General features: G+C 39.5%; 3 protein-coding genes across 12 annotated transcripts in view; all 3 read left to right on the plus strand.

Moving 5' to 3' along the window:
* The window catches only part of LOC112553888 (multiple PDZ domain protein-like), a 29,125-nt gene extending 22,105 nt beyond the window's left edge, over nucleotides 1-7,020 (plus strand). For all 4 annotated transcript variants that reach the window (XM_025221368.1, XM_025221369.1, XM_025221370.1 and 1 more), the window contains 6 exons: nucleotides 3,351-3,487; nucleotides 4,154-4,286; nucleotides 4,835-4,993; nucleotides 5,311-5,545; nucleotides 6,425-6,560; nucleotides 6,716-7,020. In XM_025221368.1, coding sequence (XP_025077153.1) covers nucleotides 3,351-3,487; nucleotides 4,154-4,286; nucleotides 4,835-4,993; nucleotides 5,311-5,545; nucleotides 6,425-6,560; nucleotides 6,716-6,983 — 1,068 coding nt within the window. In that variant the 3' untranslated portion in view covers nucleotides 6,984-7,020. The remainder of the gene's footprint in view (nucleotides 1-3,350; nucleotides 3,488-4,153; nucleotides 4,287-4,834; nucleotides 4,994-5,310; nucleotides 5,546-6,424; nucleotides 6,561-6,715) is intronic.
* On the plus strand, nucleotides 7,010-16,602 carry LOC112553889. 3 transcript variants are annotated; one of them, XM_025221374.1, is made up of 5 exons: nucleotides 7,010-8,314; nucleotides 8,601-8,715; nucleotides 8,957-9,095; nucleotides 10,295-10,349; nucleotides 11,845-11,983. In XM_025221374.1, exons 1-4 carry the CDS (start codon nucleotides 7,045-7,047, stop codon nucleotides 10,310-10,312), a joined length of 1,542 nt encoding a protein of 513 aa, XP_025077159.1. In that variant the 5' UTR covers nucleotides 7,010-7,044; the 3' UTR covers nucleotides 10,313-10,349; nucleotides 11,845-11,983. The 3 variants fall into 3 exon arrangements, with proteins under 3 accessions (XP_025077159.1, XP_025077157.1, XP_025077158.1); XM_025221372.1 differs by lacking the exon at nucleotides 10,295-10,349 and having other exon boundaries at nucleotides 11,845-16,602; XM_025221373.1 differs by having other exon boundaries at nucleotides 10,295-11,986.
* Nucleotides 16,603-17,559: 957 nt separating this feature from the next.
* Nucleotides 17,560-26,118, plus strand: part of LOC112554361 — a 31,584-nt gene continuing 23,025 nt past the window's right edge. The window contains exon 1 of one of the 5 annotated variants that reach the window (XM_025222112.1): nucleotides 17,560-18,109. The gene's annotated coding sequence lies outside the window, so the exon portion shown is untranslated. Of the gene's footprint in view, nucleotides 18,110-19,148; nucleotides 19,353-19,547; nucleotides 20,021-24,980; nucleotides 25,116-25,302; nucleotides 25,448-26,118 lie in introns of those variants that run through there. The other 4 variants (XM_025222110.1, XM_025222111.1, XM_025222109.1 and 1 more) reach the window with 4 other exon arrangements.

A 26,118-nucleotide genomic window follows, 5' to 3' on the forward strand; every position in this document is an offset into this window, starting at 1 on the left:
ACAGTCGGTATTATTTTAAAGCAAGATAAATAAGCTTATTATAGAAGAAGTGACAGATGAATGGAAGAGAGGGAAGTGGTCGAGGTGGCTAATGGTTGAAGAGGGGACCAATCTTAGAAGAGTTACATGCGCTCTTTGACCAGACAGAAAAGATGCTAATGAACAGTGACTGCCTGGAGTTGTCTGGATTTTGTGGTACTCGGAAGTTTGCTGAAAATGCCTACGAACATTTTTCTTTCTTTACCGACAGCGGACGTGCTTCCAGCCCTGTGGCTCAGGTTTTTCTGTTTTGTTTTTGGTTATTGTCGTGATTAAAAAAAAACAAAACCCACCTGCACAGGTTTCTTGGGAAAAACAAAAACATTTTCCCTAAAAACTATTTACGTTGTAAAATATTTGAGAATGAGTTGTAATATGTGTTGTTTGTTTTTTATTTATATAGATATTGTCACTTACCATAACTTTTTTCTTTTCATTTGCTTTTATTTTTCACTATGGACATCTTTTAACGCTGCACCTTGCAACGAAGTTTATTTCTTATTTTTATTTCTAACTTTTACATTTTTGACTAGAGCACTTTCCCATGTTCAAATTGTCCACTGGGACAAATACAATTGATCATTGTCGTTGTCATTGTCATACATTGTAATATTTCAGTTTCCGTTCTGTTCACATCAGACTTACTTTCATGCCCCCGAAAACAATCATTAACTTTCCCTAAAGGGAAGGGGACAGGGAATTGGGGGGATGTGTATATTAGAGTGTATATATATACTATTACAAGCACTTTTGACAAAATTTACCGGGCATTACTAATATTTTCACAAAATCAAGCAGAGCAGATTACAGTTGGAAGTGTAGATGGTTGGCTTGTTTGTTTTATTTTCAATTTGTTTTAATGGTTATTCCTACGCACCTGTATCGATTTCATGCAACTTGATAATTATAAAAGTACAGTGAGGAAGAACTAAAGTGAGTCGACAAGCAATAATAATAATAGACATGATTAAATGATACTACTGGTTAGATATTATGAAGCAACCGAAAGGAGGTCACACTAGTCATAAATAAGATGTTACTGTTGTAATTACCAATGGATACCTCCCATAGTTTTAAGATTTAGTTACCTAAAGACACATGAAGCAATTCGTGCACACCTAATGAATCCCCTAATGAAAGAACCTCTTAAATTTTCTTGCTGTTATTCTTGAGATTAACATGATGTTACAGTGACACATTTTATTTGTTGGAAAACGTTCTGTCTGAACAACGCAAATCGAGTTCTCCAAAATAAAAAGAGATCAATATTTTATTTGTTTATAAACAGTACCATAATTAACAGCATCAGATGTGGCAACCACCCCTCGCCAAAGGGGGACCTCGCGATAGGAGATTCTTGTGGTACGGGACATAGCTTACAGCCTACAGCTCTCCCCCTGCGCCCCGGGTACTGCTGAGGCTGACTCTGAACATCATATCACTAAATACATATATAAATGTATTTATCCGTTTGAAATCGTATATATGTGATGCTGTTATCAAGCTTACATTATTTTTATTATTTAATACTTGTATCCACGCTTGCGTTCTGGATTGCCTCAATTTGTGACATGTCGGAACTGTGCGGCTTTATTTTTCTAAACGAAATGCTCAGAACAGATAATGAACCTCGACCTCTGCATAGGCCTACCACAGACGTATATAGATAACTGGGATCTTCCCGCTTTCGGACTATGGAAAACGTATCTCCTAACCAAGAAGGTAGCTGGTACCAACTGTGACCCTGTGACCCTGAGACCTTTCTCGTGCACGCGTGGGCTAGTGAGCATTGTCAAAGCTCTGTGAGGTCGGGGGTTCGGGGAAGCTAGTTTGACGCAGTTATACTTATATATAAACAGTGATAAAAAGCATGGTAAACTACTCAAATACACGATATTCATGCGCATGTAATTTTGTTCAAAATAAGTTAGTGAATAAAGCTTGTATTAACAGCAGGAAAGAGTGAAAAGACGTGTTGGATTTATTTTTGTTTACTTTTATCGGTAAATCCTAAAATGCAAACACATTGAAAATCAAATAACAAGCTTTGAAGATTTTATTTTTAGATACTTTAGAACAAAAAGCTTATACACACACATCCTCTTCACTCTGATAGTTTCTAGTAGCTATCAAATCAAAGATGCCACACAATAACAAAAAGCAACAACTTTATCATTTATTCGTGCTTTGTGGATATCCTACGGCATGTTAATAACCAAAAAGCCACTAAAAAGTAACACTTACAGCAAAAAAGCTCTACTTCGTACATAAAAAAGTGGAGACAAAACAAAAAAAAAAACAAAAAACAAAAACAAAAACAAACAGAAATGCTGAGATACGATAGATCTTAGTATTATAGGATACTTCCTATTTCCACCATCCTTTACAGAACATGACAACAAATCATTCGTTTTCCTTAGAATGTGGGACAGGTTCAATGTATTGTAAACTGCTGTAGACCTGTAGACCGCACTCAGAGACTTCAAGCAGGGGATAAACCTATGTCATCTTCAGTTGGTTCATGTTCTTTACCTGTGTACCTGCAACATTGGCTGATATTGATGTAGCCCATCAGGATCTTCTCTAGATTGTCTGGAGGTGGTTCTAGCTATCTGCTCATGACTGTTCCAAAGTGGGAGCTGGTAATCATCCCAACCGAAGCATCAAGTATCACTCCTAAGTATGTATAGTTCTTACTGAATATTCACTTAGAAAATGACAAGATCGGCAGAGTGATTTTAACTAAAAACAAGAAACAAAAACAGAGAGAGGGAAGTTATCTGTCTCCGTGCGCTCAAAGGGAAACAGGCCGACATCGTTACAAAAGTAATATCAGCCAGAAGACTGTGAATGCGCCGTATAGCTGTAAAAATATCCGAACACCACGTATTCAGAACGGCGTGTATCTGTCAGTTTTACCGTTGTATGCCATTGCTGACTCCCCAACAAATCCCCATCCTCCCCCGCTGTTCGGTGTGCATGCGCGTGCTCGTGCGTGAGACGACGAGTGACTCATATTCTCGCAAGGGTGGGAGCCTTACATCTGCGGTAGGGATGTCAACACGAAACAATCAGCGATTCTTCGCACGTTCATATATTTTACCTCAGCTATCCCTCCTTCCCTTACATATGCATATGTACTGTACGTAAACAACAAAAATGACTAAAGAAATTAATGGTGAAACAACAGCTGGAAGCGCGCACACGCACGCACGCACAAATTCACTGATACACGAATGGGAGTTGTGTCAAGTAGGTCAGATTAAGGCAGGATACACCACAGTTGTTGCATGTTATGTGGCATGTTACAGAGACGCCTTATCACCAAACTGCACTTGCTGAAGGATGAAAATGGACTTGGTATTCATATTGCTGGCGGCAAGGGGAGCAAGAAAGGTGATATTGGTATTTTTGTTGCGGCCATTACAGAAGGAGGCCCGGCATTTAGGTAAAAATGTTATCTCAGTCTAGCTTTCCCCACTCTTTACTTTCTGTGTTTGAGGGTGGGGTGGGATAGGATTATAGTCTATTTAAATAATAGAGACGTGCAGCAGTAATTCAGTGGTCATGCCACATCATTTAAGAGTAGCAATATCAGCAATAATCATAAAATGCTATATTAAATATATGATGGCTGAGTAGAACAGGGGCGTTTTAGCTCATGATCAGTACAAGGCATCAGTGAAATGCAAGCTTTAACTGGAGAGAGCTTGATGGGTTTATTTATTTGATGCACAAAAAAGCTTATTGAAACTTTCATAAAGTTAAACAACTTTTAGTGAAATTAAGATCAAGTGAATGACTTCTGTGATGTGAGTACATTTATATATTTATAAGAAATGAATTAAAAAACTTTGAGGGCATTTTTGAAAGGTACTTCTATTAATCTTCAGCAGTGTTCCATAAGGATTTGTAAACAATTTATGCAGACAGTGGTATAAAATAATAATGCTGGAGTAACATCAGAGGCATGACTTGTTTATTTTTCTTTAGTTGATGATAATTACTTTAATTTATACTGCAAGATGTTCAGATTATTCTCTTGGCCCTATACCCGTAGAGTGCCAGCTGAAGCAAAGGTTGAGTTATTGATGACCAAGGATGTTGTGTATAGGGATGGCCGGTTAAAGCGAGGCGATGAGTTATTGATGATCAATGGACAAAGTCTAGTGGGGCTGACTCATCAGGAAGCAGTGGATTCCCTGCGCAGCGCTCCTAGCCTTGTGCAGCTTGTGGTTGCATCAAAGGTGAGCTGAGACAGGTGCAGCTGTATAACACAGCAACTGATAGTATGAAAGCCTTTGTGAGGCATATATTACTTGATTGTGACAACAGCACTTGGAGAGTATGTGACTGTGTGTGAGTGCATGAATAATTTATATGTGTGTATGTGTGTAGATGTGTGCATACATCCTGTTAAAAAAAATCTGTCCGTTAAACTAGTTAGCAGACAAATATGATCCAACTGGTAAGTGAAAATAAATTTTTCTATTAAATTTTGAACAATTTCTACACGGAAAATATATTGTGCATAGATGTTGAACAAAGATTTGACTCCTATGTAAAAAATCCAATTTGTTTTAACCTGTATCAAAGTGTTGTCTGTTCATTATGACTAAATCAGTCTCATAGTTAACTTGGTGGTCCACATTTATGGAGATGATGAATGCATCTTTCTTTCTATTTTGTCTTTATGAGTATTCTGGCACTGTTCTTGAGAGCCATCAGGAAATTGTTTAAGGGAACAGAATGTTTGCAGGTCTGTATTTTTTTCACGTTTATCTTTTCTGCTAAGCTGCGGAAGTCAGCATCCATTGCAAGCACGCCTCTTCCCAGTAGCCCTAGGATTAAATCGCCCCCTCCAGTGTTAGAAAAGAAGAAAATAGCCTCCATCCCTCAAGTCCAAGCACAAACACCTTGTGGGACTGTCATGAAATGGGAAGACATTGCTGAGGTAAGACTGGTATCCTCATGGTGCATTTACATAATATTTAAACACATAACTGCTTCTTGTTTGTAGGAATTCTATTGTTTTAAAGTAAATTTTATTATGATCTTCTAGTGTGATAACTTACAATAACTTAAATATAAAGATCTTATGAAGATAATATCTGTTCCATTAAAAAAAAATTAATATTAAAATTATAGTGAAAAACAACTTTTTTTGTAAAATTCCTTCTCAGGAAATTTGTACTATTCATCTCTGGAGAGAAAGGCTGCATTATGACATTATCTTTCAGATCATATGTGATAAACCCTTTTTTTAAACAGAAATTTCACGAAGCAGATTTACAGCACAGCAGAAACAGACCACACATCAGTAATGGTCTGGTTCACTCAAAATTTGGCCCACCTCAGACTGTCTGTGTGCAAAAAGGGGCAAAACGCAAAGGTCTTGGGTTCACCATTGTTGGTGGAGTAGATTCTGGACGAGGAAACATGGGGATTTTTGTCAGACGGATTTTCCCTTCAGGTGCTATAGCTGATGATGGGAACATGAAAGAAGGTAAAAGCACTATCAGATGTGGCTACCAACTTTACTTATGATGAATTTATTGCTGTTACCTCAATTGTTATCAAATATAGATGTTTATATTTATGTTTGTATCCTGCTTAGAGGAGCTTATCTGGTTATGATCTTTTGTCCTCTACCATGTATATGTGACTTTCATATTTTTACATGTGCTGGAGAATAAATCTTTTTAGGGTAGCCATCATATACACCTTCATGAACATGCACACGCACACATTGCACAGCACATAAGCACACAGAATATGTGAAACTGTAAGACCTGGAGAAAACCACCAAACAGCCCTGTAAACAAGTGTCACATTCAAATACAGGCATGTCAAAGCTGAGATATGAACCCACAACACCCGATTCTCACTGTTGTGGTGATACTGCTCCACCAACCACCCCTTCCAACTCTTTGTTGAAAAGTGGCTACCAAGTACTTAAAACTGTTCACCTTTCCAGCTGTACTTTATTCATATACTGTATATATACATACATGTACATCTGCTTTACTGTCACCACTGGTGTTAATCATAAATTTGCTCTTGATGGTGGCTGTGTCCATTCCATATGCATTCACACATTCCCACTGTTGATCCTGCAACTCCCATTTGATGCCTGCCATCAGATCAATGTCATTTGCAAAGTGTAGGCTCGATCCATATGGACCTTCTCCCTGTGGATAGGGAGATGTGGTGGTTGTAAAGGGTTTCTCACATGATGTTCTTCAAAAAGACATTGAACGGACTAGATGATACAGGGCTTCCTTGGGCCCACTGTTATCTCAGAGAAAATTCCCAGCTGGTTATTAAGTTGTACTGTACTCATTAAGCTTTTTACAGTGCTTCTGTGACTTGATTGTATCTTCAGGTGATGAGATACTACAGTTGAATGGAGAGTCTTTGCAAGGCCTTACACACAAGCAAGTTATTGCCATGTTTCGTAGCCTTCGCCAAGGGCCAGTCACTCTAGTATTCCGGTCTCGACGGGCTTCAGCAACACCAAGGTTGACATGCTTGTTTGCATAAAGACTAAAAATAAAGAAAACTACATTTCAAATTTTAGATATAGTATGAAGAAGATATATTTTATATCTGACTTGTAACTCACATGCTATGCCCTATATCATCTTGACATCTTTCTATATTTACTGCTTTCCAGTCCCTGCCATTCACCATCTCCATCTCCAGATGGCAGTCCAGTATCCACTCCCAGCCATTCACCATACCACACACCACAGAACAGCATTTCTGATTGTCCTGCTTCTGCTGAATCGAGCTCATCAAGTGGCACTTCCAACAAGCACCACCCTCGTGGCACGAGTCCTCCACCCATTCCTATCCAGAGAACGTCACCTATGTGTGGATCTGGATTGTTCAGGAGCCATCAACACTTAGCACTGAGCAAAGAAGGGGGAAAAAACTCATGATGAGGGATCAAATTGTGACCAGCACTGTTTGGTCAAATCAGCAACTGCAAAATCAACAAAGATGAAATGTAAAAGCAAGGTTGGTGCAGAAAGTACAGGAGAAAATGGTGAGAGTAGAATGCCTCTTTCTCTGGTCAGGAGAAATTCCAGTGCTTCCATGAGGGAGAAGAGGTCCCGATCAACTGATGGTTTTTCAGCACGACCTAATAGCAGTGGTGCCTTGCATAGATCTCCACCAACACCACCTTTTCCAACCACTACAGATGCCCTTGATATGATATCAACACCTAGTAGTGATGAAGACTTCCAGCCAGGGGGAAATTCTGTAGACAGAATGGATCATCAAGTGCAGGTTGATAGACAACAGATTGATGTGAAAGCAAATGGGCAGTGTCAGCGTCATGTTGATAACATTAATGGTCTTCAAAGAAGTGGTGATGTGGCAAAGCCATCTCAGTGTAAGGAAAACCCTGGGACCAAGAGAGTGGAGCAGGATTGCAGCAGTGCAATACCTCCTCCTATGAACTCCCTATCACCTAGTTGTTTCTACCATCGCAAGCTGTCTGAAGGAACATCTTTCAACTGCTACTCAACTTTGCCTAGGCTGCCAGCAGGCAGAACCAGTGAGACCAAGACCTCTGCATCAGTCTGTTCAACACCACAGCCATTCTACAAATCCACCAGAGAGAATGGTGGGGCAGTTTATGGCTATACCAGGCAAGCTTGTAATCCACAGTATGCATCCATTCATAAAATTCCTGACAGCAAACCAGAACCCAAAATGGCAGCAAGTATCTCTTACAGTGCTCAAGAAGAAGTAGCTTCAGGCAGTGCTTTCCATAGTCAACTGTCATTCCCACGGTCACACGTCAGCAGCCCGTTCCTGCCTGTTGCATCAAATGCAAGTTCACATCCTCTCCGACCTGTGGATGATTCTGCACTGCAGTTGTTCAACAACCAGTCTTTAGCCCAGCGTTCTGGCCCACCTGCATGTCGTATGTCATCAAGTGTTCACACAGGCATGTCATTGCCAGCTCCTCATCTACACTCTTTTCATGGTATGTCAGCAAGCATGCATGCACCTAGTCCTTCTGATCTTTACACGGAGTCTTCATACTATCGGTATCAGAGCAGGGAAGTAAGCTCGCAGGCTGGCTCATCCCAGCCTCACCATCATCACCTTCAAACCAAGTCAGCATCACTTTTGCAAAGGCAAGGATCTTCCATGAAAGAGAATGGATCGCTAATGTTTGGGTGTCAACAAGATGTGGCCTTTGAATCCATGGAAAGTCATATTGTCACCCGAAATCTAGATGTCTTGCTACACAAGGGTAAGCTGGTGACTTATTATTTCCTAAAAAGAAAATGAATGTGTGTGCGTGTGCCCATGTGTATGCATGTAAGCGTATGTGTGCATGCATATTCACAAATGTATGTATACATATATTTCAGACTATTGTAGTACTGTTATTACTAACATTTGTACCACTCATAGTCTCTATTATTTGCTTAAATAGGTTTTTAGTTTTAAACATGTTGGTTTAAATATCTAGCATGCTGCTGGGCCAAGTATTTTCTTTAACTCTTCAAATAACTTTTTCTTTTTTAAATACGCAGTGGGAGATGACTGTGTTGGCATCAACGTTGTCCGAAAGACAACAGGTGGAATAAGCAGCATCTTCGTACAGGATGTCATACCTGGTTCTTTGGCTGAGAGGGATGGACGCCTCAGGTAGCGTGCTTAACACCAAGCATTATTTTCTCTGCTCGTTAAAGAATTATTCATCATTGGTAACAATAAGAAAAAGACAGCAGTCTTGTGGCATAGCATATAACCACCTTTTTCCTGCTTTCCATAATTTTTTTACATTTTAAACTAAGTAATTTAATTTGCTGTTGTAAAAATGTCAGTAAATTTTCTAATGTTTTCTTTTGCAAAGATGCAATAATTAACCAAAACTGTTTGCATTCAGGAAAGGGGATGTCTTATACTCTGTAAATGGGCGGTCTTTGGGAGAAATGTCTTTATTGGATGCATATCAGCTCTTTCGCACCCTCCCTCCCGGACCAATACGCATTCGGGCTGCTCGACATGAGACGGCATATGTGCAAGTAAGCTAGTGTATCAAGATTTTCCCATGTTTTATTCTGTCCTTTTTGGTTGCAATTACAATGTATGGTAAATTTTGTTTCACCTTGGATACACATTGTCAGACCTATTAGACAGGTACAACAGCTTAGAACCATGTGCCTTAGATTCCCTTCTTGGTTGGACATTATCATTTGCCATTCTCTCAAACTAAAGTGACTAATAAACTAAAACATGCAGAGTCAGAATTGTTTATTTCTGATGTGAAGACCTAGTGTAAATACACTAGAAAATGGTCGTGATATCTGAGATACTAGATGGATATGTAATTCCCCGTATTTCTTTCTCTTAGCTTCTAGTAACATAGCTTAGAGTTTTCTTTAAATATTTTTATTGTGTTACATCTAAATATATCCTAGCAAGATTAATGAATATTGCCAGATTTCTATAATTTTCTTTGATGACAATCATACTTACAAAGTACGAAATGATTTCAATAATTATTTTTACTAACACATTTAAAACAATTGTTTAGCTATGAAGTATAGCGTGTAAAGTCCCAGTGAAAGAATAGGAAATTGGAGCAATTGGGATTTCTTTAAATACATATTTGGCTTTTTGAAACAGTTTATTAAATGACATTTAATATAGCATCTGTTGTTTGGAATGGTGCTATATAATAAGCCATTGGGAGAGTAGTGATTTTGTGTGCAATCTCTATCTTTGAGTTTGTTTTGCATAATTGTTGTTCTGCCACTAGAATGGTCACTTTTTAATGAAGAGTAGTAAATGTTAATGTCCAGCCACATTTTTCTAGATTATTCTTCAATTTTATTCATTAAATTAGTATGATTTTTAAAAATTCCTTTTCTCGTGAAGACATTGAAATGTCTTAGGACAAGTTAATTACAATTTTAAAGGTTAAAATTTCTGTACTTTTTTCAAAAGCTTTGGCTTATTTTCATTATTTGTGGTTTGAGAGATGTGTAGGTGTATAAATGGTAGCTCATACATATTTATTCAGGATGAATCTTAATCATCATACTACTCATTCCCACAATTATAAACTTGTCTATCTCATCAACACAACCAACATTTCATGGAGGTGTTTGATAAGATTTTGTTGTCTATAAGTCACCCTTATATACTACTGTCAGTTACCTGTTTGGATTTGGTGTTGTGATGGTTGATTGTTGGGCACATTGTTGTGGTTTCTTTGCAGAGACAGGCATTTGTGTGATGGTTGTGTTGTGGTGTTGATGGTGTACTGATCTGGTGTGAGTTCTCTATTGCATGCTTCGAGTGTGGCATGTTTATGTCTTTGAAGAACATTGTCGCATTGACTAGAGTAGTTTTGTCCCTTTAACTTAAATCCTCCATAGTGAAACATGTGTGAAGTGACTGATACTTTTGAAGTCAGTTGAAAACAGGAGTCTTGCATTCTGCTTATAAATGTTTTCCTTTCTAAGAAATGTAGATCTTTTAACTTTTCTCCAAGAACGGTGAATATCTTATGCTCACTATTAGAATTCATGGCATATATTTAAAGATAGGCAACACTAGAGTTTTACCATCTTTTAACATTGTAAAGTAGAAGATTACATTGGAAAGTGTCTCATGAACCTAATCCTGGATATTATTCTTTAACCTTTTTATGAGTGTCAAAAGTCAGTTTACTTCAGAAAGGATGCCAGTGAGCATGGTAGTAGCACTGTTTATACAGTTGTATGCCTGGTTTCATTTTTTTACTCTTGTACCTTGTATACATCAGGAAGATTTATACAAGGGACTAAAAATGAAGTCCGAGCATATCTATAAATATATGGTGTTTACAAATGTTTATTTTACAAACATAGTATAGAGTTGCTGTTTGCTTGCAGGCAGTTTTAACAGCTTTTTAACATGTTTCATAGCAAATAATTGAGTGACTAAATGTAGACAGTGTTTCAAAAGTAGAGTTAGTTTTCACTTTAAAAGTCTTTTGTGTGTGTGTGTGTGCGCGCGCGTGTAATTCTTTTTTTTTATGCTGACCTTTAATTCATTAAAAAATAAGATCGCTTGTGCAATGTTCATTATATGAAGCAGGCCTTAATAGAAGAAATTTCAACATGGATGCTATATAGCTCTAACCTGGCAGTGTGGCATACTTTAAAATAAAAATTTTTATTTGCATAAATAAACATTAATATGGTTAGATTAGATAACAATGCTGGGTCTGTGTGGAGTACATAATGTAGATACTAATGTCTTGCTTTGTAAGTTTTGAGTGAGCCCATTGTTTTGCAGCAACCCCCTAATGTTTGTCTTCTTCTTTGATTTTCCTCAAAACTGGCCTGTGTTTTCTCCTAGCATTATGAAATCGCTTAAGCCAGAATTTTTTCTGCATAAGTATATACACCTAAATAATGTGATTAAAAACAAATGGCAGGGATATAGACAACTTGATATACCACTTCCTCACATCATGAGGAAACAATCTTGTCATTATAGAGAGTGCACATCTATTAAAATTGACCAGTTACATATATTTTATGCTGCTTTTTACTTTCTTATTTACAGTTTTATTTGCAGCATAATTAGATGAGAGTGATATTAAGCTTTATGTAAAATTATATTGCATGGGAAGGACAGGGGTCAAACCAACAAAACTATTTCAGTATTCTTTATAAAAAAATCCTTTTCCAAGTAGCACTTTTTACTGGTTGGGTATGATTGAATATGTATTATGTCATCATAAGAACTTTTTTTCAAGTTATAGGTTATGTTTTGCAGGAACAAAAGAGTGATGGAAATAAAGAGATGGATACCTCATATGATGATTCTACTGAAACTGCCAGTAAGCCATCAAGTGACCAGAATCCAGTTAAAGGTCAAGCATCAGATCAGAACAATGCCTCATTAACAGCTGCAGACTCATGAGGCACCAATCATCCTTACATGCACATGATAAACAATTTGTGTAAACAATGGTTGTTCAGGATTTGTTTGATTCTATAGCAGTAGGGTGAATGTGATAGCTCCCACCAGTCTTTTCTTTATGTGTGTTTTCCAGCTAGAGCTGATAAGGGAAACGTGATAAGATATTCAAGTTTTGTTTCTTTGGATGTTGTTTGGTACATGGTAATACTGATTGTTGTTGTTTTATTGTGAGATAGGATACTTTACTTTTTAATAATGCAGTGTGCTCTGTTCTAAATAGAATTTTTTTAATAAATTGTGGGCAAGCACAAAACTTGATCTTAATTTTTTATAGTGTTAGGATAATCTATTGGTATGCATACAAATTCTTTTATAAAAATGTCACTGACATTGTCACCGAAATTCTGCTGCTTTGGAGTTCTCAGTCACTCCAGTGGAATTCACTCTAGAAAATCCCATTCTTTATCTCATGAACACACTATGTGTCTATTCCTGTCACTAAGCTGAAACTGAGGGACTTTTGGCTACTAGCTGTACCTCAAAACAGTGAAACTTGTTCCCTTTTCATGTTCACCACTTAACCACCACTTGTTAGCATTTTACTTGTTATGTAAGCTGTTATCATCACTACTTTAACTGGTGCCACTTGGCCTTGGAGCAAGCAGGCCTGCCAGCAGAGCCAACCCACCAGTACTAGTTGTCAGAGAGAACACAGTGAGATGTAGTAGAGGTAAAGGCTTACCATGAGGTCTGCTCTTGAACACCTTTGAGTAGGTGCCACATCTGCCATCCTGACCCCTCTTTGATAGCCAATTTTTCCTTTGTTTCCCACAATGTACCCCTGTAGGACTGTCTTCAGTAACCTGTAATGCCCAGTGACATGGAGGAAATAAGCATCACAGCTGCTTTATTTATTAACCACATTCTCTAACTTCTATTGATGCCTTTATTATATCAAAATGGCTCTATATGTCACTCAAATTTACCTAGTGTCTCTATGTCTTCATTGTATTTCTTTAGGATTTTATCGTCATTGTCACCCATCCTTCTGTTTTATGATAATTTTTCATTGTCTGTCTAGTTTCTGTTTTAAGCACAAAATGGTCCTATATAAAGGTGAGTCTGGACTAAATAAATCAAGCATAATTATTATTAAATGCTCTTTGAATGTATTGAATGTCGCTTCCTCAATAGCTTTCTTTTGCCAGTTTGTTCTTGAGGGAGGAGAGGCATGGGGTATGGTGGGAAATAATTAAACATCATTTATATAAGGCATTTTCTACCTAAGTAATGATGGAGTGACATTAAATGGTCACAATTTTGGATCTGATGCACTTGTTTTGGTACACATAAATTCACTCAAAAATAAATTCACAGGCATTTGGGGCAAAATTCTGGAGTAATCTGTCAAAACATTTCTTTCCCTGATCACACTTTTGCTTCTGAATGATTTTTTTTTAAGTTCATGGTGAGAAAATTTGTGTTACATTATTGAAGTGTTTAGCCCATGTAAATTTACACAAGCAGAAAACTATGTGTGTGTTTGTTTGCATATACACTTATACACACACTTCTGTATATATATTAAATGTTACATGGGAAACTGCTGGAACACTTTGTGAAAATATGCTTTGTTATACCTCAGACAGTGCCTTCTAGTCCAGTTGCTAGTTCTTACAATATACTGTAAATAATGACATAAATAACTTACAAAGCTATGAATGACTGTAGTCATCTTCTATATATAAAATTTTACAAAATTGTTCTTTATTGGCATACTTTGAAACTGTTGATGACCAGATGATAGATGAATATCATTTTCATCTCACTCTTCTTAGTTATTTCCTGATTTTTTTCCCCCTGTACATATATTCACAGAGCCACACACAACCTCTTTCCCAAATGTTTTTCTTCTGAAGAAGAATATGGTGCTGTTTGTTGCTAGACAACCATTGTTTATGACCTTGTGGGTCTATTGCTGCCCGTATATTTGGGTTAATAGTTCCTTGTTGTTCATACATAAACATCATCTCTGCTTCAGTAAAGTGCCTTCTTTTATTTGTTTGGGCTTGTACTGCAGCTTGGAAGAGTGAAGAATTTAGGGAAATTCTGTATTTATTTCCCATTAATTAGCAGTCCTTTGGCTTTAGAGAAACGAAAATATTGTTTCATTTTGTGGTATTGTTAGAAAGGTTTGACGGTCATGTGAACATAGCTGCTGAGAGTTTTTTACTTGAGACTTTTATTTTTATTGTGTCATTAATTGTTCTGACAAACATGTTTGTATTCCTCTAGTTTGCACGAAAATGTGCAATAAAACTGGTGACTGACTTTTCTGAGTTTTATTGATTTTATTATAGCACATCTAACCCCATATACTGTAACTTGCAAGTTTGGTTTTCATCATTATTTTATTTGAAGCACCACTAACCCTTCAGGCTAGGACACATGTAAAAGTTTAGATTTTTTTTTTTTTTTCTTATTTAGAAGTGGCTTGTTCATTTCAATGGTTAGTGTGCAGTCTTAAAATTGATCTGTTTTGTTCATTTCAAAAGTCATACTTTAAAGTTGTAAATGGCAATTTCTTTAATTTAAATAAATGATCTTCCACAGATGTGCAAGTGTAAAATACTTATATCTTATTAATGTGATTGCCTTTATTATAAATGTTTCTAATTATTATGTGCAATGCATTACGTTTTGATTGGTGGCTGTGTACAGATATTGTGTTGTTTGTAATATTTTTTTATCAACAAGATGGCAAAACAGTCAGCAATGGTTACAGTTATTCTTTTTTGCCTTAATACTTCATACACTTTGATCTGGAGGGAATGAAAACTGCATCTCTTTATCATGAATGAAAATCCCCATAAATTTAGAGGATGGATGAGCCGTGTGTGCCGTTTTATGTGTGGAAAAGAAAGTGTAAACACTCATACAACCCAACTGAATTAAGGGTCCACCCATCATGAAATGTTTTGGTTTATGACTGATGAAAAAAAATCCAGGACAGAGTTGGCATTTTGTGGAAAGTTTTGAATAGTTTCAACAGACCAAAATTTAATGGCATTCCATTTTAGTCAAAATTTAGCATTTTCACACTATGTTTTAACTGCATGTGTTTTCTAAATTGCCAAAGAATTTTTTTTTTTGCCACAGGTTTACAGAAAAACGAGTTATGTTTTGAGGGAATTTTTTTTAAAAGTAATATTGCATTGTATATTTGGTTGTTCTTATCTTAAACTTGAGTTAAATGATTTTGGAATTATTTTAAAATATTTTCCATGACGTGTGATTTTTAACTAGTCAAAGTTTATGTTATGAAAATGCTTGCATCTGTTAATGTCATGTGGTGCCTACCGTGATTTTTTTTCTTTTCAGTGATTCATAATATTAGAAAGTGTTGCTCTCACTTGAGATAAAAGCATTGTGAAATTTTATACAGTATTAAGTACATGGGAATATTCTTGTATGTGTGTGGGAAACAAACTGTAACTCTATTATTTAAAATATAACAACACAGACTCATAGACACATAAATACTATTGCCAGAATGATGATAATTATGATGGTCTACACACAATATTTTGAATACTTGGTTGTGAAATACTGGGAAAAAAAATAAAGCCCTTTATTGTTTGGAAAAGAGTATAAAAGTAAAGCATCATGTATGGAAGCAAATATTTTAGTTTACTGTGGGTCTTTCATGTACCTTTTAATTCTTATAGAGTTGAAGTATTCTGATAACAATTGTCAGTGCTGTTCAAACTTTCAAGTTAAGTCAGTCCTGTGGTTGTAATGCACCAAACTTCTATAGGATTCATTGCAACCTACTGTTAAAAAGTGTAACAGGTTTTTCCCCTTTTTTTGGTTCATACAGAACTATTTGGTTCTAAGTTTTCTAAATATTGTTTTACACTCAGGAAAGTGATTGCGGTTCAGACAACATTTTTTAAATGTAGTATTTGGCATAGAGGAAAGAAAAGAAATGTTTTAAAATGTTTAAAAGAAATGGTTTTAATTTAATATTTAAGAATAGTTCTGAAAGAAGTATTTTGGTTTCTCTGCAACTACAATGTAACTGGTGTTAACAAATATAAGGCAGCTTGATACTCAAGCTTCCCTGATTGTATAGGTGCAAAGCAATCAGAAATGTGAATAAAGAATTATCTTTTCTTGTCTGGATAAAGATTGCGCTTTCTAAAGGCTCTATTGAGTTTTTAGCTTTTGTAAAGCTTGTATGATTTAGAACTTTCAGCAACTTAGCATGCTGCCAGATTATATTATGTGACCCTGTTAAGATGAGCTTTTGGTAAATCTGTGCATACATGCTTTTCACAAGTACGTGCTCTTGTGGTTGTGACATTGTACAAGAAATAGAAGTCCAGTTGAGTGAACTGGCTAATTCAAAGCTGCTAGCTGTTACCTGCAAAGACTAGTTTTCATCTGCATCTTTGCCAAGCATGGAGGAAGACACTGGTGAATTGTCTTTGAAAGTTTTGTTTTCTTTCTGTCCAGGAACCTGTGTCTAGGTGTAATGGTTTGAACTCAGTGGATTATGTTGCTGACTAACAATAATAAAACAAAGTGGTAATATCCACTGACCATAAAGCCGGCAGTTATGTGTGTGTGTTGATGGAGAAGCCCCATATCCATCATTGTGGACGTAGTATATAACGGAGTCTCATAAAAGCTCTGTAATTAAGCTGGGCAGCTGTGAATATTATTGTAAATAATAACTAAAGATAGTCGCTTTTTCTTCAGTTCATCTGTCATTGATGCACTACAGACTTAAAAAAATTGAATATTATAACAATAGCATTTACTTCCAGTCCTTATAGAGTTCCAGGCTTTTTGAAGCTTGACCAAAAATGGCATAAATATTTACACACCTTTTAACTTTTACACATGAGATTATCTGATAACAGTGCACGACTGTATGCATATAATTGCCTTGTTATTTGTTATCACATCCTGTTTGTATCCTATAAACTATAGGGGGCGTCCTCTAAAGATACGACAACAGCGTAGTAACATGATACCAGGTCTGCAAGGGGTTAATCTATGATGGCTGTCAGCCACAGTTCATGTGCATACAGTAGAGTCCGCTTGTGTGCACCTGGTTAAACTTCGATCTTCTGCTGTAGGCATGAGTTGTAAGAATAGATACATGGATGCCAGGCTGTAAGTATATAAAGTGAGTGCGCAGGTAGATAACCACTTCGACAGCGACCAAGCTATATATATATTTAAGTAGGTGTTAAGAATGTAGATGTCTGGGTGATTAGTAGCCTCGCTTACGTGAGAACATTTTATTGTTCAGCGCACAGATCGAGCGCCCCAAGCGTCATCCATGTCAATCTTTAATTGGTGTCTTGTGGACACCGCGCTTGAGCCAGTGAACCGTGAACTGCGTGCAGCTGCTTTGCACGTTACGTGCGGTTGTGTTCTTGTAACGCTCGCTCGAAATTATGTGGGAACGGTTCTCTTTGTCACACACGCACGCATGCTGCTCCCCCTTCCCTACCGACAAAGGTTAAGTTCAGTGGAGGCAAAAATGGGGAAGCCGCAGCAGCGAGATGGGAGGGAGCGGAGGTTGGTGAATTTGCAGCGGCATGCCAGCGCCAAAGCTGACAATGGGAGGGTGGTGTTTATGTTGGCAAGCCTGGGTTGAGGGCCTGTCAACCTACAGACGAGGGAACGGTGATGTGGTGAAGGTGCTAGACCCCTCCTTCCTACACCCGAAAATGATGTTCGTGGTGTCGCTGGTCTGACACACTCCGTCGCTGCAGCTCTCACCTCCTCTGCATGCTTCCACCACCACCCATCTTTTTGTCTCCACCTCTGCCTTTCTTCCTCGCACCGGACGTGTCCTCCTCACACCGCCATGAGCTTCCTGCACAGATGTGATCCTGAGAATTGGCTGCACCCTAGTCTCTCTGAACCATCAAGAGATTCAATGTTGGGGGGACAGTGTCACGTGCTGTGTGTTCCCTATTCGTTCGGTGATGCAGTGTAGAGGGTACCTTCACAGGAAAGGAAACTACCGCGGTCTTCTCAAAGAATCTGCAGCCTCCCACGGGGACCCAGGTATCGTCTTTTGGCCCTTCGGCGTCAGGTAAACTTCGTGTCCATCCGCTGCCCCACACTGTCGGCATTTATACGACTACACCACAACCCCCAACCTTAGTTTCAGCCATTCAGTTTAACTCTTACTGGCAGGACTCCTAAAAATACCAGGGATATCATGTGGTTTTGGTTGTTTTAGAAGAATGCAGTCGACTATGTCTTGAATGTGCATACATAATGGCCTCAAGCAGCGACACTGGGCTGTAGCTTGCGCATTCCTTCGCCTCGTTATTGCGTGTTATATACCTGTGATACCGGTTTGTCAAGTCTTTCTCGCTGTCCCGCCTTCTCCCCTACCCACCCAATTGTGCTGTCGCAACTTGCACACCTAACCACTCAAAATATGAAGACAAAATATTTACCACTTTGGTGACTGGAAATGAACACAATATATCCACGTGACTTATCTTCAGTTCACAATACCACCGTGAACTCCGGACAGATTTCTCTGAGTTGGGCTCTCATCCCTCCAGCCTATCCACTGGCAGACAAAAGGAAAGACGGAACCACGGTTTATTTTGTTTTGTTTTGTTTTCTTTGGCATCAGACCATTTTCGAGCCCTTTCTTCACAAACACACGCGCGCACGCTTGTCTCATTTTCGTTAAACAGGAAATGCATACACTTCTGTAAGTGTTGGGAGGAGCACAATGAATTAATTACAATACGCCGTTAGCTCGTGTTTGTGGCAGCAAAGAATAAATAGGGTTCCATGTTGACGACCATTCACAGAAGGAATCGCTGTATCCCAGTGCCCTTTCCCCACCATCCTTTATTAGGGTGTCCACTCTATGTACCTACTGGTCACATGTACACGTTTCCACTCCTGTACTCGTTAGCTTATCATATATATAAATGTGTATAAGTAGCAGGCATGTAGTCTTTCTTGTAAAGCAGTGTAATAAATAAATAGTTCGGAAGGGCGTGAGATGGATGAGTGGGTGTTTAATGCTGAGGATTAACTGTAATTCCAGTACCAGGGTGCATTGCGTTCTCTCGCGTGACAGTGAAAGTCTGTGTAACATGCGAACTGTCTTGACGAGGGCCCAGGTTTATGTCAAGTCTGTGTTGTCAGTGTTGCCGTCCTCGTCAGACATCGCTGAAGGAGTCGTCTGTAGATGTGTCAAGAGGTGAATGACAAGGTGATAACTAACATCTCAAGAATGTCTCACCTTTGTTCTACGGAAAGTCAGCACCTGAGTTACTGCGCTGGTGGATGCTTGGAATTGGAGGGTGAGATTCCTAGAAGTAGTAAATTATATCCAATACATACATATTATTTACTTTGTGTTCTATCTATGAAATTAGCTAGTATATATATATATCAGCTAGTCGTGTATAAATTGAAGAAACGACAAAATCATTCCTCTCCTTGTGTGTGTGTGTGGGAAGAGTTATTGAGCACAGAGGGATTTTTCTCAGATGTCCGGGTTGGGGGTAGTACTTACATTCAATTCATAAACTGACACCCTCCCAAGCGAAAATAAAAATAAAAATGCGGACTTCCCTCCGTAAACAGACGCAGTCACATTTCGGTTAAGGACACCGACGAGGCTACAGCCGCTGGCTGCCAGACATGTAGGTATTCGAGCGAAAAAGAATTCATTCGATTGACAGAAGGCGCAACCACCGCGGTCTGGACTCGCATTCCTTGTTGACATATTGACAGATGAAGTGGAAATGTGATCGACAAAGACATCCTCCCCTCACCCACTCACCCATTCACCCACACATGCTAATCCTTGGCGGGTTAAACACGTGTCTGGACGGTGATGACTGAGGACATGACGGCTACAAAGTTGTGGGACAATAATGCTGTGTGCTACCTGTCAAGTGATACAATGAAGTTGGATGTGTACAATTGGTTGTGGTCCCCTTCTGTCTGTTGATTTGCACTCAGGGTAAGTCTCAGGTACGATGCGTAGAATCTGTGTTGTAACGAGAAATAATTGTTGTTTTGTAAATGTACGGTGGAAGGTTTAAGAGCTTTTAACCTTGCTGCTATCCAGTTGATCCACAGGTTTATTTTGGTCCTGAGCGATTGTATCCATAACTTCTCGCACGTGCAGCTGCAAAGCAAAGTGACTTCAGCCTCTCTCCACTCTCTCACATTTTATTTTGTGATTTTGTAAACTACGGAGCTGTATATTGTGAGGACGAACAGGACTGCAAGGTGGTGGTGTGAGCTGCATTCTAGTGCTCGGATGATATGTGTGTTACTTTGTAGTCATGACCTCGACCATTTACTCAAGATCTGCTCCAACCGCCTAAAAGTTTGAACTGGACAAAGTCTCATACAAACGTTAAAGGCCAACTCAGTCCGCGTTTCTACTGACGAAATTTGTGCTGACAAAGGTTCGGCTCGAATACTCAAATGAGAAATAATGTAAGCTTCCACTTTAAAAGAAAAAAAAAATCTTTAAAAAAACATCTCAACTGTTTTGGCTAGGTTTAATGCTGATCCTGTAGCCCACTGATAGACCGATCAAACCGGTCAACTCCGTATCACGTAGGGCGGTTAGCAACGGTTAGCGTCTGTCACCAATACAGCGAGGGTTGGCTCTCCTCGGTTCAGTTCTCGTCTTGGGCACACTGTTCTTTCTCCTCATGTGGCATCTGTTTACAGGACTGGCTGCTTTGCCGTGATATAGTCTTAGTTGCTGGCTCGGTGTAAACCCATCCTACATTATCATTATCACTTTGGGCACTAGCAAGTATAGAGTCTACACAGCCTATCGCGGCCATGACAGATGCAAGATGGAGATTCATGGTTTGGCTGTCCTTAAAATCCAGGCCTCGTCTCTGTCTTCTCTACTCTCACCTGAAGCTGTGTCACGGCAGATTTATTTATTATTATTGCGAGTCGCTGGGCTGAACGTCCCGTCCTGCTTATTTTACTATCGACCTGTCGTCTGAGATTGCTGACATAGTTTCTGGTTTCCAGCATAACATGTCTGCCAAGTAAACAGGACTGAGCACAATGATATGCTTATTTATGTGGTTGTGATGTATTGCCACTACTTAGAACGACAGATCGTTCCCTCACTGCATTCTTGCACTTCAACTCACGTAGTCTTGCCAACCCCGTATTGCACAGCACTAACTGCCGTGGCTTTACCTGGTGTTTTGATTTTTTTTTTTGTTGCCGTGTCCCTCCGCATAGTTCCGCAAACAAAGAGTTCTGTGCAACAGTTTCAAGTCTCCTGACTGGTGTCTCCCGACTTGCTGTATCAGAGCTTACAGACTGAGCCTAAGCGAACGCGACTCTTCTAACGCCATTAGAAGACTGGACATGGTCTCCCTACTCTGACTCGGGAGGTTTGTTGACATTTCATAGGAATAGTCCTCTGTCCGTTGTCCAGTGGTTCTGACCACATAACATTCACTGTCTACTGCTCGTCTGTCACGAATATAACTGTCAACTCAATCGTGTTTCCAGGCTATAGCCAGTATCCCAAGTTCAAGCTTTGTGTCTAAATAATGGATTCATTGTCCCGTTGTCCTCGACAGGAAAGGATAAGGCGGTACCTTCAAAGAAACATGGTAAAGACAGTGAACTGCTGTTTTATAGAAAGTTTCAAAGAAGGAGAAATAGGGACGTTGGGCCCCTGAGGATGGGGTGAAGGTTGGGGGTTAAAGGTGGGAACGTGGGGCAGGTGTGTGTGTAGGGGGGACCTGCCAAACTGTGAATTACACATCTGATGTTTACCTCCAGCGACGAGGGCGACCACTCACACTCATTTACACTGCGAGTCCTTTGTGAGGCCAGGTGCAAGTCACAGACCTTCCATCGCTCCTGCTCGTCCTCATTTTAGTCACCTGACCACATGAAACGCAAAGATGTTTTTGATTATTTACGCAAACAGAAGTTTCATTTATACATTTTACAAGAGACACACTTGATAAGCAATTCTGATAATTTTTAAGATCATGATGGGGATATGATTGTTTCTTAGCTGGTGTAATACGAGTAGAAAGGATTTAGCTGTTCTTCTTACTAGTGCATGTGATTATAAAGTGCAGAACATTATTAGAGATCCTGGTGGTAGCTACACATTTTTGGATATGGAACTTTTAGATAAATATATAACTCTGGCCAATATGTATAAATTATTGCCTACTCCTCCTATAAGGCTAAAGAAGAAAGTAAAGAATATCAATTACATAAGGAAATTTAAAAAAAAACTGGAATTAAACAAGAATTTAAATCAAACTGCAGATATTACAGGGAAAAAACCTCAGACTAAATATAATAATATATTAAGAATAACAAAAATTGTGGCGGTGATGGATTTACATGCACATTTTAAGTTTTTCTTTAATAGTACTGACCCTTTTTTGGTTTTCTTGAAACTTTATCTCGTACTTTGTGTCAGGAGGTTATTTATAAAGAAATGTACCTGATGTACAAATGTTTCTGCGGAACTGGAAGTAACTGTAGTCAAGAGCGGCGTCATCGAGGGCGACACAAAGTTGTCGCAAAGTTCATAAGTCACCGTATGGTATCCGGTACGAGTATCACGTGAGAGATGGCAAAGTAAAGACAAATAAATGTGAATACGAAAAAGGAAATCATAATTCTAAGTCCTAAAGGATACTGTGAAGGGTGCAGAGCGACTACAAGCGTTATGACAGGAAGTCGTCACCGTGTCACGGGAAGTGCGGAGAGTTATAGCTAAGGGAAGGGCTGAGCTGAAACATGAGAGTTTCAGTTCTGAAGCCTCTTTTTTTTTTTTCGTCCATTTCTTTTTAACATGCTGTTAGTTTTTGTGGCCCATGAAAGTCAAACCAGGGTTAACCCTAACCCTGTCACACAGTGTCGCCAACTGGCCAGTTTGAGCGAAATGGCGACGTGCAGCAGAGAGTGTTTAGAGAGTCAGATGACAAACATTCGTGTGAAATGAAGTTTACTTCAGAAATAGTTTTAGTCCAGTAAAATATTAATGTTCCACGCTAAGACAGTCAAGCCTGTAAGCAGGTTGTATTATAATGAAAAAAAAAAGAAGTTCCCCAGCCGGGATCTGAACCCAAGATAGTCAATCATCACTGTATCGGTAACAATCGCTTTAGGAATTACGCCCCTCAGGCTGCTCTTTTAATGAGGTAGGATGGCTAATGGTGGAATAGTATCAAGATAGCTCGTGCAAGCAAGGAGAGATAAGGGAGACTGGGGAGGGCGGGAGAGGATCGCTAGGACCCCTCTTCAGCTTGACATCTGATCATCCGGGTAATAAAGAGACTGAACACGATTCCCATCGTGCTACTCTACTTTACTCAGTCCCTAGGGCCGTTCCTCGAGAGATTTATTTCTTTTCGCCGCCACCCACGACACGCACATCAGATTAACTTTTTGCCTGTGAAGGTCACCGCCATGCATGTCAGCCATTACGGAAGGACTTAGCGTCCGTTTGTGCGGTGTTTACCCGGGGTGTCGAGTGCACAGTGCCAGTGTTCTGCCCTTTATTGTAAGAGAAGTGTTAGCAGACGTAAAAAGTAATAACAGATGAAGATGATCGATTGGGAGTAACAGTTCTTTGCCCCTTCTTCCATCTGTCACATTTGTTGTTGCGGACTGTTGTGGTCTCTAAATGCTTGCGACATGAAAACGCCTCTGTAGACTTTCAATAGAAACCATCCTTTCCCCTCCCAACTTCCACCCATTTACAGCATTTCTGTCTGGAATTTAGAATTTCTGGCTTATCTGGAATAACAAACAGGTACACGAGTTTATTTAAGCTCATTAATCGAAGAAACCCACCCGATCACTCGCCCACCCGTCAAATAACAAAGCAATCAACCAATTAGTTATGCAACCACTGAACTGGGGTGGGGTGGGGTGAATGCCTTCTGCCTGGATAATATGGTTACAACTTGCTCAATGCTTCAATATTATTAGAAGTAATAACTGTGACTATAACTAATCTTACTGCGATTAAAAATAAAAAACCAATAACATTATTTGAACGAAACTCAGGTGTTCCCCACCCCACATGTTAGCTTGTTGAAGCAGTGGCGAGGTGGGGCTGTAGTTTAGAGCCGTTCACGCCTTCAAGACACCACGTGATCAATACTACCTTAATTTTTTTTTTTAAAATTCGTCTTTAAAGACCGGGTTCGAGGAAGTGCATGCCGCCTATCACACGTTTGAGGACGATCGTGTTTGCCCACTATCCCTCCCTCTGTGGACTACCAGTGATGTTACTCTTACCTCCTCCCCAGCCAACCTCCACCAGACGCTTGCACACAAACACCATTCTGATCCCTGGAACACCTTGTAGCACTATTTTCACACGACTGTCGTGCGCTGATCAGCAATTGATGACACACCATGTCCCGCTCCCCAGCCCCGATTGTTCTCGAACAAGTGTGTGGCACGAAGTTCCCGCTAGGGGTCAGAGCGGGGGTCGAGGGTCGAGCGCCACCGTTACAGTCAGCCTTGACTTGCCAAGCAGAAAGCAGCTCCAGGTTCCACAGGTAGCGTGACCAGACCTTATCATACCTGTAGGGGACCGTCTGGCTACAGGTGACTTGATCTGTAAATACCTCTGCGTGACATCCAGCAGGAAACGAGTTCAAGCAGGTCCGTCGATCAGTGACTACAGAAGAAGTCTCGAATCACTTTTTAAAAATTGTTTGGCAACGTTGACTGGAGAGATTCACCCACTGTAACTCACCCCACCTGCACCCCTCAAAAACATCTCGGTTGGTATTCAGCCATTGAGATTATCACACGTTGTAGATAACCTTGTTGTTGACACACAGAGGAATGAATGTCCTTGCAAGATAAACAGTTCGGGTGCAGATGACATCTGTACTGCCCTCGTCTAGCCTGTGTTGGAAGTGCGGCTGGAAGATCTCGTTTTTTGTGTGTGCGACGACGGGAGAGTGATTTACTTACTGTGTGTGCGATGTAGACTGTAGACCATGGCAGACACTGGACCAACGGCCTTCAAGCTTGTGGTCATCGCAGGATTGTCAGACCAGCCGTGCAGTGAGGTGCGAACATGTTCTCGTATATGTCTGTGGTTTTATGATTTGGACATCGTATGTTTTCATCCAGCGATTGCAGGATAGCTTGTAGACATGTAAAATAGTTGAAGGTGGCAGGTTGCGAGGTACAGGAGGTATAGGAATGAAGATGTGTAATTGCTGCTGAGTGCACCACGATGACAGGACGGGCTGACACGTGACAGCGGGGACCTGAGGCTGCTCCTCCGCCAACATCGATTAGAGAGCGAGAGCATGAGGGACGGGAAGTGGGGCAGAGACGAGTGAATTATTCACTGGCAGCCGTGTGTTGTTGCTACTGTGCAAACAGGACAATACAGGTGTGTCGGACACAGCTCTCTCTCTCTGCCGTTTGTGTGTGTGTGAGAGAGAAAGAATGTGTGTGCGTGTTTGTATGTGTGTGAATTGGTATTTGTGTAGTAGTGTGCCTTTCACTGTGTTTTAGAGAGAGAGAAAGTGAGAATATATATGTGTGTGAAAGAGAGAATGTCTAATCGCCTGCCTGTGTGTGTCTGTGAATGTGCTTTAGTACGGGTATAAATAATTATACTTAGTATTATTGTGTGTGTTAGTGTCTACAAATGTATTTGAGTGTGTATTCGTGTACATGTAGAATTTTTTGTGTACGTGTGTGTGTGTCGAATGAGAACTAAGCAATTATAGTTCATGGAGCTCGCACAATGCCATTAAGGTGATTATTAACTAATTATATCACATTTATTCAGACGTGTGAGCGGCAGTGATCTAACATCCACCAAAGACAGTCCATCGTGAATACTGTAGATGGTCAATATATAGCATGGATGTACAGAAGATCTTATGTATCAGTGGCTTCCACACATTGAAAGAAGATCGCTGTCTGACTAACGTATTTGAAGACAGGTATCGAACATCGTCCACATAGTTGAATACATGTACAGGTATCTGGGAATGGTTTCCACATGTTAGAAGCTACATGGCAAAGAGTCAGGTACAGGGGCACTTGGTAACG

This window comes from Pomacea canaliculata, linkage group LG13, assembly GCF_003073045.1.
Source record: "Pomacea canaliculata isolate SZHN2017 linkage group LG13, ASM307304v1, whole genome shotgun sequence".
Classification (NCBI taxonomy): Eukaryota; Metazoa; Mollusca; class Gastropoda; order Architaenioglossa; family Ampullariidae; genus Pomacea; species Pomacea canaliculata.

Excerpts from the sequence above, each read along its gene's own strand:
- LOC112553889 (XM_025221372.1), top strand. The coding sequence starts at position 7,045 with ATGAAATGTAAAAGCAAGGTTGGTGCAGAAAGTACAGGAGAAAATGGT. Across the intron at positions 8,315-8,600 it reads AGATGTCTTGCTACACAAGG|TGGGAGATGACTGTGTTGGC; the intron begins GTAAGCTGGTGA and ends TTAAATACGCAG. Across the intron at positions 9,096-11,844 it reads ATGAGACGGCATATGTGCAA|GAACAAAAGAGTGATGGAAA; the intron begins GTAAGCTAGTGT and ends TATGTTTTGCAG.